General features: G+C 41.2%; 2 protein-coding genes across 6 annotated transcripts in view; one reads left to right on the forward strand and one right to left on the reverse strand.

The window, feature by feature from the left end:
- The window catches only part of ZNF654 (zinc finger protein 654), a 35,608-nt gene extending 30,677 nt beyond the window's left edge, over nt 1-4,931 (reverse strand). Inside the window, exon 1 of one of the 3 annotated variants that reach the window (XM_082780002.1) lies at nt 4,794-4,931. In XM_082780002.1, the coding sequence (XP_082636128.1) occupies nt 4,794-4,913 (120 nt within the window). In that variant the 5' untranslated portion in view covers nt 4,914-4,931. The remainder of the gene's footprint in view (nt 1-4,793) is intronic. The other 2 variants (XM_082779999.1, XM_082780000.1) reach the window with 2 other exon arrangements.
- A 244-nt stretch (nt 4,932-5,175) lies between these two features.
- CGGBP1 (CGG triplet repeat binding protein 1) lies at nt 5,176-12,449 on the forward strand. 3 transcript variants are annotated; one of them, XM_082759303.1, is made up of 3 exons: nt 5,198-5,246; nt 5,697-5,808; nt 7,444-12,449. In XM_082759303.1, the coding sequence occupies exon 3, from the start codon at nt 7,474-7,476 to the stop codon at nt 7,975-7,977; it is 504 nt and encodes a 167-aa protein (XP_082615429.1). In that variant the 5' UTR covers nt 5,198-5,246; nt 5,697-5,808; nt 7,444-7,473; the 3' UTR covers nt 7,978-12,449. The 3 variants fall into 3 exon arrangements, with proteins under 3 accessions (XP_082615428.1, XP_082615429.1, XP_082615430.1); XM_082759304.1 differs by having other exon boundaries at nt 5,206-5,246; nt 5,733-5,808; XM_082759302.1 differs by lacking the exon at nt 5,697-5,808 and having other exon boundaries at nt 5,176-5,246.
- The last annotated feature ends 4,201 nt before the right edge of the window (nt 12,450-16,650 follow it).

Genomic DNA, 16,650 nt, shown 5'->3' on the forward strand with positions numbered 1-16,650 from the left:
CTGCTGACTGAGTTATAACAAGTTCCAGAGAACTGGAGGAGAAAAACATTACCATGATGCTGAAAAGTATACAGGCACAAAGGAATGAAAACAAAATAATGCTAAAATCCCAGAAACCTATCCTTTTTCTAAAAACTGAAAGAAGGGGTTAATATTTACAGCACTGGAGGTGATTTCTCAAGATAAAGCAGACAGGAGGTTGAGGAGACTACGAAGAGGGAATCAGTATGTGAATAAGAAAAGACTTCATGATGTTAGTGGGAAGGCCACTAAGCAGCACTAAGGACTGCCTCCTTCAGCGTACAAATAAATCAATCTGCAAATAAAGAGGCTCTAAGTCAACTGCTCCTGTCCTGAATTCTCCCTAAAAGTTGACTGATGACAACCAGGTATGCTACAAGTGGCTTATCAGGTTTCTTATCAAGTGAGAAAGGAAACAGTGCCATCACCACCATTCTTTGCAGACATGTCATCATTAACAGAACTGAAGCTTACATCTGGCATTCAACTTCTGGGTAGATGGTGCTTACCACTTGTAGTTTGTAAGGATTTCTTTTTCATCCTGCATCTCAAGCAGCACAATACTAAGCAGCTACCTGGAAGCCTACATGTGTTCAACAAATTGAACACATTTATTTTTTTCCCCAGCCAAAAGGAGAAAGACAGTAAAAAAAAAGAACACACAAACTTTCAAATTTGTGTTTCAAATCAATATGGTATTCTTGGATGCTTTTTAAATTTAGTTATTACAGACTGCATAATTTGCTCTTTAATTTAATTAGCAATATCACACATTATGAAAACTAAAAATGTCTGTCAAATAAGACAAATGTGACTTGAAATGGTGCTCTCAAAACTTGACCCACTAACTATAAAGGTTTTTTTTAATTCAAAAAGCTACAGAAAAAAAAAACTAGAACACCACACCTCATTGCAAGAGGAAACAACTGGCTCAAATTTTTCCTTTTCAAAGAAAAAAAAGGTTCAAACAAATTTAAGAGATCACTTGCCATTACTAGCACTCCGCTCGGCAAGACTTCTTCGAAACAGTGTATTGATATCAAATGTATCCCAAAAACCAACAGTCCAAAATTAATGATGGTTGAAGTCTGGCAAAACCTGAAGCCTTTTCTGTATAAAATACAAGAGCAATTTAACAACTATTGTCTTGAAGATCAAAGTAAGTATCAAGCACAAATACCATCAAATTTAAGCACATGGCAACAAGTGTGGAAGTGTATTACTCCCAAAGTTGGAAGTACATTCAAAGATGTGTCTGTTTTACTACCTTTGTCCACACAACGTAATGAAGACACCAAAACAGACATAGACTGTGGTATCGATATAGATGGTGGTTAAGCCATATACCACTTATTTCGTTTCTTTCTGTGTGTGTGTGTGTACTAAAATAAATCCAGGAACCACCATCTTCTCTACTGTCTACTTATTACGTTTTACTTCTTAGCTTCTGAACTTAAAAACCCAAGAATTTCTATTCTAGCTGTGACTCAAGATAGCACCAATTCACGTAAGCAAACCAGGCAACCTTTATTTCAGGAGGTCAGCGCGTACTGGAAAGCAGTAAGCTGATTCCCCAGTTAAAGAAGATCAAGTAGCATTTAGCCCTCGCAGCATTACTTTACACCAGAATCACCTTGTGTTTGAGTCGGTACTGAACAACACGAAATCAACACCTGGTACAGTTATGCAGCCATGTGGACAACTACAGAAATGCTGGGTGTAAGTTGTAACATTTTGATACATCTTGATGTTATGAGAAAAGTCTCTGTAGAGAATAATCTAGTTGAAGAAGCTACAGCCACCTTAAGTGCAACAAAACAAGCTATGTTCCCTTCCCATCTGGCTCTTAAGGTTTGTTCTCAAGTCAAATTCATCCTTCTAACTATAGAAGCACTCCCTCCACCCTCACAGCAAATGAAACTGCCTACACTACTTCATCTGCCCCTCTTTATTTCTTTTCCCTCATGCAGGAAGCTCCCAGGGGCTCGGGTCACAGAGGCAGGGCAGGAGTCCCTAAAAAATCTGAACAGAATTACAAATTCTGCATGTGACAGAACCAGTTGAGCTCAGGAAACTCTTGCAAATGTCTGGACTAAGGGGCTTCTCCTTAAGGTGCCACCTGTCAAATTTCTATCGAACTAGTCACAGAGGCCTCATTCCTTTGCTTCCCAAAGCCGGGAACACTAACCTTGTTTTTCCAAACCACTGTTTCAATACACAGTGAACTTTACAAACATGAAGAAATGCCAAATCACCAATTTTTAGAAGGAAACACAGATGCATCAACTGGGCACTTATCTTCCAATTATCTCTCTTCATTCCCAGCCACAGGAATCTTGATTTTGTCTCCCCCATGTTATCAACCTCAAGTAACCGAAGAAAACATTTTGTTCCATTTGCCTTGGAAGGGTCAGGGTGTAATGGCACTGTGCAGCCATGCCCACCTACAACACAGAAACAGACCCCCAGAAAACAGACATGGCTCTAGAGTCACCACATTCTGACTTGTTCTTGTATCGCTGAACTGCGATGAGGAGCACATTTTGGAAAATGCCTTGATAATCCAGAGTCACCTTTGGCAACTCTTACTTCATCAACTATCTGAAAGCGAAGTTCAGCTGCAATACTCCAGGCCTCCAGAGCACTCAACTGGCTGTTCACAGACTTTTTTCACCTTTTTAACAGACTCCTGAAACAAAAGGCATGCACATTAACGCTTATCAAGGTCTAGGTCCATCTCTCACTCTAAGATCACTCAAAAGGTCTTTGCTTCCACCTTCATTAAATGACACCTTGTTTCGCTTTTGCTGCAGCTCCAAGAAGCGTGGATGCAGGCATGTTTAAGACAGCAATGTAACTACAGGTAATGGAACTATATACATGTAACTACTGGCTACTAACACCAACAGTTAACATGAACAATAAAAATGTTTCTTTCAGGTAGTGTGAGCACATGTATTATTGCGAAGTAACTCTCTATAACTGTTGCTCAACTTTTGACACAAAACAAAAGGAACACACTACCCAAACTGGGACGTGTATTAGCGCCAAAGAAACATTAAGACAAGCAAAATTGTGTTATCAGTGTGGAGTGGAATGAGGTGGAGAGGCTTGATCTGTACAATAGTCAGAATATCTGATTTCAGAAGACCCATATAGGAAAGTACAAAGTAACATGCTCCAACATACTATAGAGGCAGAGAGAAAAAACTAAGAGACATACCTGGAAAAATGAAAGCCACACCTAATCAAATAACATGATTTAAATGAGAAATCATCCTTTATAAGAAATGTTAAAAGGGAGAGGTGACCTAAACTTGACACACATTTCCAATACTTTCTCAAAAAGTAAACACAAACACATTCCATCACTTCCTGAGTACACTGAGGGCCTAAAGCCCTCTGTACATCCAGGTGTGGATAGACACAAATATCCCACTGCCAACCTCAGAGTAAATGAGCTCACATAGAGGACTCAGAACTTCACTGGGTATAAAACCATGAGAAGTTACAAGCAGATAGAGGCTTCTTATGCTAGCACACTAGTTGAGACCCTGCATTTACATAGTTAATTCACTAGAGGAATATATTCTTACAAAACATGCTTGAACAAAACATGGAAGACCGTATTTTGAGTGAGCACATGACTGCTGATCACCAGGCCAAATTCCAACACGAAAACACCCTGACGACAAAGTATTAGTGTATTATCTCACTTCCAACAGGATTATTTCAACTACGTGTTGTTTAGAATAAATTTAAAACAAAAGAAAGAGATGCCTTTATAAACTCTGAGCATTGGCTGCCTGAAGCAAAACAAAGTAGGGGAGAGGGCCTGGCGCTCTTGCTATACAGAAGAAACTGCAGAAGTCAAGGTCAAGTGACTTGGATACTCTACCATCAATAACTGTGCTACAACCATTTCATAGAGAAATTTAACCCCGGGTCTTGTCCTCTTCCCCACTAATTCCTAGTTTTGTCCATGACATGGGATTGGCATTATATATGAAACTACCACCCTGCCTCCACTTCCTTGTCAGCATGAGTTCAACATGCAGCAAGTATGGCTTGAAAAATCTAAGATAGAATTTGTAATCTTGACAGAAGCCTGTGTACCCTTCCGACCTGCCAACTTCATGAAATGCAGTTGTGACTTACAGAACCACCGCGTGATTCTGTGATTTACCCCATACTTCCAAAAACCTCTGCTGCTCTTTTTACTGGCCTTACAGATGTCAAAATGGATGTGTTGAGCCCGTACAGAATGGATATTATTGTCTGTTCAAAAATTTGTTTAAGAGGACTGAGATGAAACCAAAAAGCAACCTGGAGACTCACTGAGCAGCACACTGAGAGTTCCAGATGCCAACCGCAATAAGCAAATTGTTAATTAAGTGTTCCACTGCGGGTTAAGAACAGAAAACAGTAACGGAGAAGCCCCTTTATTGAAATGGAAGAGCACAGGCGCAGCGCTAAGCGGCCGAGGAGTTGAGGCAACGAGGCGCTTCCATCCGACATCGCCCAGGCCGTGTGCTTCGGCGAAGGGCAGGCACCGCGGCCGGGACACCCCGGGTGCCACCCCGTGTGCAGCCAGCACCCTGCCGGCGGCACCGGCCGGGAGCACAACCTGTTGGCGCCCCCCCCCCTCAGGCCCCTCCCGCACCCCAGGGCCCAGCACCCCCTCCCCCCCCCCACCCCCCTCACCCCGGGGCTGGGCCGTGCGGGCTCCCCCCCGGCCCCGGGAGCCCCCCAAAGCGAGCGCTGCCGCCCACCTGGCAGAAGCGGCGGCAGTAGGCCTGGCTGCCCAGCGGCGGCGGCGGGCCGGGCGGCGCCAGGGCCTCCAGCTCCTCGCTGAGGCGCTCCGCCTCCTGGTCGCTCTCGTCTTCCGCCATGCTGCCCCCGCCGCCCTGCGCGTACCCAGCGGCCCCCTCCCTGCCCCGCCGGAAGGGCCGCCCTCCCCGCCGCGCAGCTCACGTCCGGCCGCGCCCGCCTCCTCGCCCCGCCTCCTCGCTCCCGGCTCGCTATTGGGCCGGCCGGCCGCCCGTCTCCCCACCGCCCCGCCGCCGCCAGCCAATCGGCGCCGGCCTCCCTGCTCGCCCCGCCCTCCCCGGCGGCGGTTGCTAGGCGGGTTGCTAGGGCCCGCCTACCGCGGCCGCCAGCCTGGGTAGGGCCGGCTGCCTGCGCGGCGGCGGGCAGGCCGCGGCGGTAACGGCCGCTAACGGCGGGTAACGGACGGGCCGGGGGCGGGCGGCGGGGGGCGGGCGAGGTCCCCGCTCAGGGGGAGCGGGGAGGCAGGGGCCGGGCGCGGGGCGGGGCGGGGGCGCTGGGTGTGCGGTTACGGGGTGTATACACAGAGACCCGTGTGTGTGCGGTGTGGGCGCGGCGCTGAGGAGGCGCCCCCGTTCCCCAGGGGGTGCCCGGGGTGCAGCCCCCGCAGCCGCAGCAGCGCCTCGCCGCCCGCGCGAGTGGGGCCGGGGGAGCGGGGTCCGCGGCTCCCCGCGGGGCTCCTGCTGCTGCCGGGAGCCTCGGTGCGGTTCCCAGTGCACCGGGGAGTAGGTGGGGAATAGGCCGGCTGGGTGCACGCCTTCCCCCCCGCGCAGGAACCCAGTCATACCTGAGAATCCACGCCAAGCCTTGAGATCTGGAAAAAAATATCCCGCTTTTTACTATTTGAGCTATTCGTAGAACTGCCGTTCTTAATTTGGATGTAGCGTAACTGCAGGCACCCGGTTTCGGAGATCATTCGTTCTGACATGTCAAACTCCTGAGTGGCAGCGTTATTTTGGGGTAAGGCTTGTTGAAACTTTGATTTCAGGAAACTAGGTTGTCTGTGAAAGTTGCGTGGATAGATCCAAAAGAATGTAAAAACTTATCTTAAACATTCACATTCATTATGCAGTGTCATTGAAGGCTGATGGTCCTGGAAAGTTGCAAATTACTTTAAAAAAAATGATTAAGAAAATACCGAAGAGCAAGGTCTTTGGCTCCCATTTACTAAAGGTTGTCATCTCTTAGTGGAGCGATGCGTGTCCTTGTTGTCTTGAGGACTGAATTCTCTGTTTGTTTACCCTTTTCCCAGAGCAAGCGAATGGCCTTCTGAACAGCAAAAACTATTCAATCCTTAAAGATGGACAAGCTCAACTTGTTAGTCAACAAGTTAGTCGGCAAATTCGGTCTTTTAAAGGTGGATTTTTAAAATGTTGCAACAGCAGCATGTGTGTAACAAAGTAAATGCAGAGAGTAGCACATCTAGAGGTATTCAGATGCTCATTCCTTCTTGTAATCAACACAGATAATACTAAGTTCCTTGAAGTCATTCATACCCATAAATAAATGTTGGCCATCGTGTTATGTTTCCTCAGAATATTTGCCATGGAATTCTTAAGAAACCCTTTTTTTTTTTTTAGTAGAAAGTAGGTAGAAAATTAAGTCAATTATTATTTTGCTTAAAAAAAAATCAAACCTGAACAGAGCTTTACTTTGAAAAAAGATTTAAATTATCCTGGATGAGATTTATACCAGCTCCTACGTTTTCCAACAACAAAGAAAAGAAATAGGTCCTGGTTGATTTTAGTACATTAGTCTAGGTTACTGCTTGCTTAGATAATAACATAATTTAAAGTGATGTTCAAAACAGTCCAGCTGTCTCGTCTATGCATCAGTTACCTTTCATAGAGAAGTTGTTGTCTTCTTTGGAAAAAAATGGTTTTCCTTTGGAATTGAAATGTGCATATTCAAGTTTCTGTTCACAGTAGGCTGCTTTTGTTGCAGTTTCTTTGCAATCTCTGGTTGCAGTGACAAGAAGATTCACTTTTGACTCTTAAGTTAGGCCTCTAAGTTAGTCTTTGAGTCTTAGTTAGGGGTTGAGGCAGAGGCAAAATTGAAGGGTACTCCCAAGTGAGTGCCATCAAAGCTTAGGTCTTTTTACTGGTCTTTGTAAGGGACAGAGTGGACTTCTTGCCTGATACTTGGACACCTGAGTTTTTTTTAACAGAAGTAACATAGATTTTCAGGAAGTCAATGGAAAAATAGTGAGTCAGCATAACTAGTAAACTGTTAAATTTGTTTAAACATTGAGAAAGCACCATTTTTCTCAAAAAATAACGGATAAAACCACCTTGATGAAAAAAACATTAAATTTGTGTGACTTTTATTGAGGAACAAATTAAGTTTAAGGATTCCATTGAGCTCTGTCCCTGTAGAAACTAAAAAATATTTTACACTGACCCCTGACAAACTTCCCTTTCCAAAGTTATTTGGAGACCTGTAGAACTGTTCAATGATAGTTTCACAAATGGTTTACATGTAATTGGCTTTTAGATGGCAACGAGCACTATGCTGGATATTGACTAGACTGCACTTAATACTATTTGATTGAAATCATCAGCATGCTTTAACAGCGTTTTATGTTATTCTTTTCAGCTTTTTGGGTAGAGCTCACTGCAGGCAGCAATGGAACGGTTTGGAGTGAAGTCCGCTCCATCACGTAACCGCTCGAAGACTGCTCTCTATGTAACTCCTCAGGATCGCGTAACCGAATTTGGCAGCGAGCTTCATGAGGATGGAGGAAAACTCTTCTGTACTTCCTGCAATGTGGTTCTGAATCACGTTCGCAAGTCTGCAATCAACGACCACCTCAAGTCAAAAACGCATACAAAGCGGAAGGCAGAGTTTGAGGAACAGAACATCAGGAAGAAGCAAAGGACTCTGACGGCATCCCTTCAGTGCAACAGTACTGCCCAAACAGAGAAAACCAGCGTCATCCAGGACTTTGTGAAAATGTGCCTGGAAGCAAATATTCCGCTCGAGAAGGCCGATCATCCTTCTGTGCGAGCCTTCCTGTCTCGCTACGTCAAGAATGGTAGCTCGATACCTAAGTCAGACCAGCTAAGGAAAGCATACCTGCCTGACGGGTATGACAATGAGAACCAACTCATCAACACCGAAGATCGTTGAGAAGAAGACTGTTTTCATCATCGTTGTGAAGTTTTACATATTGATGGTGTGGTTTATTTTTATATTCATGCATATATACAGTGTTACATATTGATTTTACAAGCTATTTTGTATTATTGTAGAAATGACAATCTATTTGTGAACTGAGCGGTATGCCGCAGGCTGTTGCTAACCCTGCAGTAGGCTTCAGAGCTACGCTGACGTAGAACTCGTGTTGAACGTGGGGAAGGTGCCTGGCATACGTCCTGTCTACGCTCAGCCCAGCTGTAACTGACGCTGAGAAAAAGGCACTTGGATGGAGGACCTCACTTACCTAAACCATGCATCTTAGCATGCAAGGAGGAAGACGCAGTAGGAATTGTTAATCATGTCAGTGGATTGCTTTGTCCAGTATCCTGTCCGTGAGTGACCAAGAAGTGCTGCGCATTTGAAATGCAAGAAGCTCTAAGAATGTTTAGTTAAATATAACTGGTCTTTCAGGGGAGGATTACTGCAAATTCCTAATCAAGTTGGCTTATAATCTAAACCAGGAAATGTTTTTCTTCTAGAATATTCTTACCCTATTTGATGGAACTGTGGATGCGTTCATTATCTAGCTTACATAGCTGTTCTTGTGTACTGACCTTTGAACTCCACTATTCTCATAAAGCCAGGAGTTTTGAAGGTTTACCATGCCTGCTCTTTTAAATCAGTGTTTCCTTTTCTCTGTTCAACACGTTCCCTTCGGTTCCAGTGCCAATCTTTGGAAGTTGAATGGACAAACCAGTAACAGAGTGGTTTACAGTGCAGCTGCTGTCAAATGAATCTTACACTGGACCAAGATCTTAGTAGAGGGGAAAAATGCCTTTTTCTTACCAGCAGGACAAAAGATGCCGAATCTAAATTGGGTGTGGGAGAGGCACTAAATAGAGGAGTTGAGTGAGCTTTTTAGGGTGCACAGGAGAAGAGGCTCCTCCAGCTCTCCGTGAAGGTACTCTACTTCTTTGGCCTTGACCTCAAAAAAAGGAGGTAAAAATTATTAAAATAGTTTTCAGAATAGTTACCACAAAGGAAGGCTATCCAATAGCTGTACAAGCAAATAGGAATGCATATATACTTTGAAGCTATACTGGAATTGTACACCTGGACTATATTTCTTACTCTGTGCCAAGATCACAGCTATTGAACTGGCAAAAAGTACAGTTGTAAATTGAAAATTTTCAATAATACTCTTTCCCAAATCTAGTAAGCTATTACTAAGCTATTCCAAGTGATTATGCCAAATAGTCCACTCCACATAAGTATGCTATGAAGTTTTTGAATGGAAGGAGGGAGCATTGTGCAAAGTGTTGGATTATGACCAACTTCTGCCTGTCCTAGATTTTCTTTAAATGCTCTGGATTCAGGGAGGTGCCAAGCATCTTCTAAGTAGCATAGAAATCCTCCACTCAGTGGGTATAGCGGTGTAAGCATGCTTCTAACTCCCTCAAGCGGAGCCAGTAGTACTGGTCAGCTTCCTTTCCCTGGTAGAGTTTCACAGCATCTGTTTTTCATTATTTCTTTTATTCAGGATATTTACAGCAACACTAAGTATTTGCTAAAAGAGACAAAATGACCTGCTCATTTTGTTTCCGTGCTGTTTCTAGAGGAGAGTCTCCTTTGCTGGATTAAAAGAAACTTATAATACTTAGTAACAGCTGGGTTTTATGCAATTAGCTCCTGAAGGAATGCAGATGGTGTTAGGTTATAGCCAGGTCTCCTGCTTTGTGAAGAGTTTGAACAAATGGACAAAAGTAAAAAGCAGAAGGCTGCCTATCCACATGTACCACCACGCAGGTATTCAGTACCCCAGTGCACCTTTTGTCCCTGTTGAAAGTAGTGGGACTTGATGTGGTCACAGAAATCCTGTCAGTGATACTGGTTGCTGGTTTAGAACTTCCGGCAAATAACAGTAGTGATTTTTTTTTTTTTCTCTAATCCTAGGTATTAAAATATGCCTTCCCAAATATCATTTGCTATTGCACAAGCTTGAGTTTTGCTTAAGATCATGAACTGCCTTGGGCTAGAACTGTTATAAATTTTCTTAAGCCAAGTGAAAGGTACACTGCCAATAGCCTTTTCTGTCCTGACAATAATTTAACGTGTTCTTTTACAGCTGCTGTCTCATTACAGTGAAACAATATCCTTGCTTTAATTTTTTTTTCACCTTACGAATGCCATCTTAGAATTGAAGCAAACAAGAAACAAAGAAGTGTAGAGAAAACAGGCTTCCACTAAACAAAAGTGTTGAGAGAATGGTGTGATTAAAAGATACAGATTTGAGCTAGTTAGCTCAGTCTTTGTGAACATGGGACTTTCCAGGCTACACCCCATAACCATGTCAGGCAGAATTGAACGTATGTTTTTCCTTGGACCCGCAAACTGACAGATATTTTGAAAAACCTAATGATAACATTACCTATACTCCTCCCATTACATTAAAAATAAAGAAATAAATTGAAAATAAAAGGTAGTGGTATCGACAGCTTTTGATAAAAAAAAATAGTCAGTCATCCTCAATAAGGCAAAGTAGTATTTGACCACCTAGTTTATCAAAAGCTTATTCCCAACTTACAAAGTAGTCTGTAAATTTAGGTTCTGCATACAGAATACAATTGTGTAAGTATTTTGAGAAATTACTCTAGCTTCAATGTATTTTTAATGCAGAATTACTGGAGAGGATATGAGCCTGGTAAGGAACCTTATCAGTGTAGCCATAGGCTACCAACTTATAAGAGCTTGGAAATAAATCAGCAGGATTTTGAATGGAACTAAATGAATTGCAATGCACAGCAGTTTGTAGGACAGTGCTGTCTTACTAGTGGAATATTTACGTTAAAAAAAATTGTGAAGCCTCGTGAAAGTCAAGATTACCAGATTATATGCAATATATAACGAGGTAAAACAATTGAAAATAATTTAGTTCTAGGTAAGCTAGAAAGAATAATAAGTGAGTTTATATTCATGGACATAGCCCGAATCGTGAACAAGACAGTTACAGTTGTTTTCTTTTAAAGTAAAAATGGTTCCACTCAGTCTTGGAACTGAGTCCTGCAAATAGTCAAGTTCATACCATAATTTTGCTGCTGTGGCCGTGGTTGGATAAAGCATAACCTTGATTTAATTAGTATTGATCTTAGGGAAGACTTACAGCCGAGGTTTTCTGGTATGTCTAAAACTAAGTAATAACAAATTCCTACCACAGAGGCTGTGGTTACGTTGATTAACAATCTCTATGGGGTTTTGCTTTTTTCTGCAAGAACATTGTGTTATTTTTCCATTTATTTCATATAAAGAATACTCTCAAAAGTAAAGGGAGGATGTTAGCAGCTTCTACTTTTTGTCATATGCGCATTTGAAAGGGACAGGCTATAAGGGATACTTTTTTTTTTCCAGGTGATTTTATTAATATATTTGAAACTAAGCGTAATTTAAAAAACAACAACAAAAAAACCCTACTCTGATCATGTACTTCCATTATTTTAGCCAACTCACAGCTAAAATGTCTCTGAAGTGCTTTTCTCAGAACAATACTTTCAAAGAGTAAAATACCAGACAAAAGGAACATTCTCTGTTTTGTGACTACTTATGTGTATGCACCATGTTAGTTTCAGCATGCATGTTCTTGAAAAAAACAAAAACAAACGTGAGTTCTAGTATTTTGAAACACTTGAAGCCTGTAATTTGGCAGGTCCTTAGAGGAGGTGACACATTGGACATAATGAAAGGGAAAGCTGTTGTTCAATTGAGAGAGAAACTTGGTTCTACAAAGTATGGGATATTCTCATGATAGAAGGACTATTTTTAGTCAGAGCCCCTTTTAACAATTCTGTTGAACTGTTGAACTGAACAGTGAAATGCTCCCTGCTAGGTTTTGCAGCATAATGAGCTGGTTTTCAGGAGGGGAAAAAAAAAAAAAAAAAAAAAAAAAAAAAAAGCTGGAAGTTTGACAAGGATTAACTCTATTTATATTTGCATATAAAGAGAGGCAAGACTCACTGTTACTGTGTTCGCATTGTACTCACTGCTAATTTTTTGTGTAATTTGAGTGCTTGTTGTCTTTGTACAATTTTAAGGTTGTGTCTAACTTTCAAAATAAATTTTTTTTAACAAAGCTTCTCATTGTAATAATGCTATTAGAGTTTAGTCTCTTCTGGGCTAGTGAAGATGCTGTATTTTTGTTTTGATGTTAAAGGATGTTTTGCTTCTGGTAAGTGGCCGCAGAACTGGTTTTACTGAAACAAGTGATGAACCTGTGATCAGGTACTAGAGTGGGGCTGAAACTATCTGGGTTCAGTCTCCTGCAGTGCCACCGGGCTTCCTGTTAGAGCAGAAAGACCAGAGAAAGTGATTTAAGTTTTTATATTAAAATACTATTGGAGGAGAAATACTTTACTTTGTAAAGTTTTCATTTGGTAATGGAAAAATGGTCCTTTTTTAAAAATAAAGGAATTCCTTTTTCATAGAATTTATGCATGATCTCTTATTTCAACAAGAAAGCAGATAAAGAAACTGTGGCAGTTCAAATATAACAGTAATGCAAGGCAGTGGAAATGGTTGGTGACATTGCAAGGGAAAGATGCGCCCATGCCATTGTTCTAGCTTTTACTCTGTTTTGATTCAGGTTGACTGTTGATGCATCTATACAATCACACTGAAGTATGTTTCAGGACTGAATGTACAGAATCCCTGTTGCCAGTCATGTATGTGACTTTTTCTTGTGACAGAAATTCCCTAATCACACCTCCGGTGGCAAGTGAATGCTGAGTGCAATAATTGCTATGCATTTTGAAATTACAGTAAGCGATCTGTAGGTATAGCATCCTGAAGCTGCCTAATGCTTCAGATCTTTTCAGTAAGGGCTTCTGCAACATGGAAGAATCAGGTCCTTCCAAACTATCTGCAAAAACGTCAGCATTTGATCTCTGACTCCCTTACAGACTTAAAAAAAGCAAAAACTTCAGCCTGTCAAACTAATCAAGTGGGGGGTTGATTATTTTCAAGTTTCTTTTCCTGAATTCTTGATTGGCATGAAATCTCATGATAGATCAGTGAGAAACTTTTGCAGCCTCTTGGTTCATGAGTTTATTAATCATTAATTTCCCACTCTCAATCATGTTCAGATGTCAGCCCCTTTAGATCAGGCTACTTTTTCTTGCCCTTATACCACATGGAAAAGCACAAGAGAAGTAAACATACCCTTTCGTAAAGTTTTCTTGCATGGGTAATTCCTCTCTGAAAGAAGGTTACATACAGTTGCTGAATCAATGCATCAGTAACAATGTGTGTGGAAGCTGCTGCAGAATCAGCTGAGATTAGCAAACTCATTAGAGGTTAGCAAACTCATTTAGAGTTTGCTAACGCAGCCTTGCTAAATTCTTACAATGACAGTTTACTTTCCTAAGTGAATCACATGGTTTAACCCATATCCAAGATGCAGTAGGACTACATAAACGATAATTAACAGTAGAAATGTGGCCTGAAAGTAATTAGGTTGGGCATTTGTCATTTACATAGGCTGGACAGCAGAGACTAGAGGATAGACCGTCTATGGAAGTTCTGCTTAAGTCAGGTAAGGATTTTCTTCTGCCCATCCTGCAACTTCTCACTGACTACAAGGGGTTTGGAATTTATGGGTCTTCCAGTGGTAAGGACACTACTTTCGTATTCAAAAGCAGGGGGTAGCACATCTCACAAGCACAAGGTGCAGACTCAGATGGGATAGAGAGCTTCTGCAGCTGTCACTCAGGCTTGTGAGAGGGCAGCCTCAAGACCAATCCTAAGTGTTACAGATCAAGTACAATATAGAATTGTATTAAGTACAAAATAGAAAATTTAGTATAAAATAGAAGTTATAAACGATTACCAAATACCCATTGTGGTCTCTTCTACCTTTGAGATGAGCTTTTGAGTGTCCCAACTCCATGCTCACTTTCAGTTTCAGAGAACAGAAAAAAAAATAAAGATTTAGTCTTGCAAAATAACATCCATCTTGTTAGAAGATCTCAGCTAGAGCTGGAGGAGGCCATAAGGAAGACTACTGGTTTCAGCTGGTCTATAAAGCCTGTCATCAGCTGAGCCAAATGACCCAAGCAATTTAAATTCCTTATTTAGATGTATATCGGTACTTGCTCTGTGTCTTCTCCAGCTCAGTACTGCACAGGTAGGGACAGGATGTAAGATCAGAGGGCTAATTAAGTGCAGTGAAGCAACCAGTACTTTTGTATTATCATGTGCTCCATGCACTAAAATAACAGCACACATTCATTAGGCAGTTCCTACCATCACTCAGTGGATACTTGATCTGATCTTTCCCTTCCATAAGAACCACTATATTCCTGAGGAAAATAAGGAATTTTTTTTTTCAGTTAACCAATAAATATCTTACAGCAATGCAGGGGAGAAAGTATCATTCAGCATTTCTGTTCAAAGCTGGAGAAAAAAAATAATTGGGACCTTTAGAGGCTGTTAGGGTTTCTTTATATACTGCTTGCCTCAAGAGTTTTTTTTTTTTTTTTTTTTTTTTTTAATCTGTCCTTCAGTGTACAAAATAGCTCCCATATTCAGTATTAGATTTCACTACAGTAAATATTTCAGTAAATGATACCTCCTTACATTAATTCTTTTATAATTAGCCTTAAATTGCTTCCTCTCTCCCCTTATTTCTGAAACCTGTCATTACCATAAAATGCATCCAATAGCTGGAATATCCGCGCTTACCCTTATTGAGGCATTTTACATACAACAAAACCTTAAGCAGTTTCTTAACCTTCACTTTATTGAACAAAGAGCTGACACCCCTTGCCAAAAGCCAACAGGCCCTTGCTCAGCCTGCACTGTAGAACCTGACCCAAGATACAGACATGCCAATTTATTGAAACCTAGCTCATCTGCTTAAACTGAAATTGCTCAGGAAGAGCAGGGAGATGCAGAAAGCCTCACTGTGATAAAGGGAGAAGCTGGTAAAGAAAAGAAGTAACCGATCCCTCATTTAGCAGTGAGTTGCAGTAATACGAGATTGGAACAGGCTGCAGAGACATGTACTGCGAGCTGCATATCATTAGCAACAAACAAGTAGCTGGATGGAAAAAGTTTGCTGAGAGACTAAATTATTTCATTTCTTGAAGATACTAAAGCTTCTTCATATAGTGTTATGAAGGTAATTTTCAGCAGACTTACTGGAGACCACTATCTAAATGCCATGTAGGTGATCAGAGGCCAATGCCTTACTACCTGGAAAAAGGGAAAAACAAACCAAGAACACAAACTGTCTTGTCAGAAGGAAAACTGAGGTATTTTCCCCCGTTTATGTACAGTAAAGAAGAAACAGACACGACCAAGTGGACTGAATCAGGTGAAGAAAGTTTCTATTAACAGCAATCCTCAGACGTTAAGACTGTCCAAACTTGACTCTGTATTCTTGGAAACCCTTCTGACAAAAGTGTTCAGCACACACACACAACTGTGCCAATTGTTGCATTTGTATTGCACTGAAATATCTTCCTTCTTGAAAGATGTGTTATCTGCTAGGATTCAGCTGAGGTCTGATTTGCATATAGCAAAGTTACCACACAGTGGAAGTCAGTGCCATCTAGTGACATTTTTTTCATCCATCTTCAAACAATCACATCTTGAATTAAACACATAAGCTCCTCCCTCTCCTTGTTACAGCGTCAGATTAGGACTGTCCTTCCTTTCTTTTGTAAATAGTTACCTTATATTTTTATATCTATGGTATAGTTTTTTATATTTTTATGTTTAAGTTATATTTGCTTAGTGAAGTGTTTTATATACAGCAAAATCTCTGAAATGTGCTTAAAGCAGAACTTGGTACTGTAGTGCCTCAAATTAAGGGACTATTTTAAAAATTAGAATATAAATTACTTTTTAAATATATGTTTTAAAAATATTATTTCTAACTTATTGCCATTTAAAAAAAAAAAAAAAAAAAAGCTTCCAGGAATGTCTCAAGGAGGTAAGAAAGTCTTAACAAGAAATATGATAAAAATCAAGTTCTTTGACATCTTTAGGCAGAATCTCAATAACAACACCAACCAAACAAAAAATAAAAACTACTCTTCAACAGAAAGGAAATAAAAAATAATGCAATGTAAGCAGTGATAATAGAAGTCACGTTTGCCAAAATATTTTCAAGAAAAGGGCTCCAAAAATACAGATGAGTGCCTAAGATATTTACTATTAATAATACAAAGTGACAAATTCTCATAAATCACCTACATATGGTACAGGAAACACGTGCTCCTTCCTGCAGTTGAGACCATCTTCACCTCTCCTGCAAGGTTTGGGCAATTCTCCCAGACACATGGTCTGATTTTTGGGTGGTCCCCCAGACCATGTGTCTTTGGAGACCAAGGAGTAGGACTCAAAGGTCCTTCTGGGTGTCCCTTCCAACATGGGATATTCTACAGGAGCGCGCATCTTACATTTCTAAACACTGACATTACAAAGAAGCAATTATGCATATCGAGATCTAATCTCAAAACACCCTAGAGAACAGACAAAGCCTTGCCTTTTTGAAAAACGAGTCAGTAGCAAAAGTCTCAGCCCAAGCCGGTTACCAATTTTCCCTTCACATTACCCTCCCACTTTCTGCAGGCAGTTGAGGAAGCCCCTCAAACGTTTAATAGCATAAAT

Source organism: Aythya marila (assembly GCF_965140915.1).
Source record: "Aythya marila genome assembly, chromosome: 1".
Classification (NCBI taxonomy): Eukaryota; Metazoa; Chordata; class Aves; order Anseriformes; family Anatidae; genus Aythya; species Aythya marila.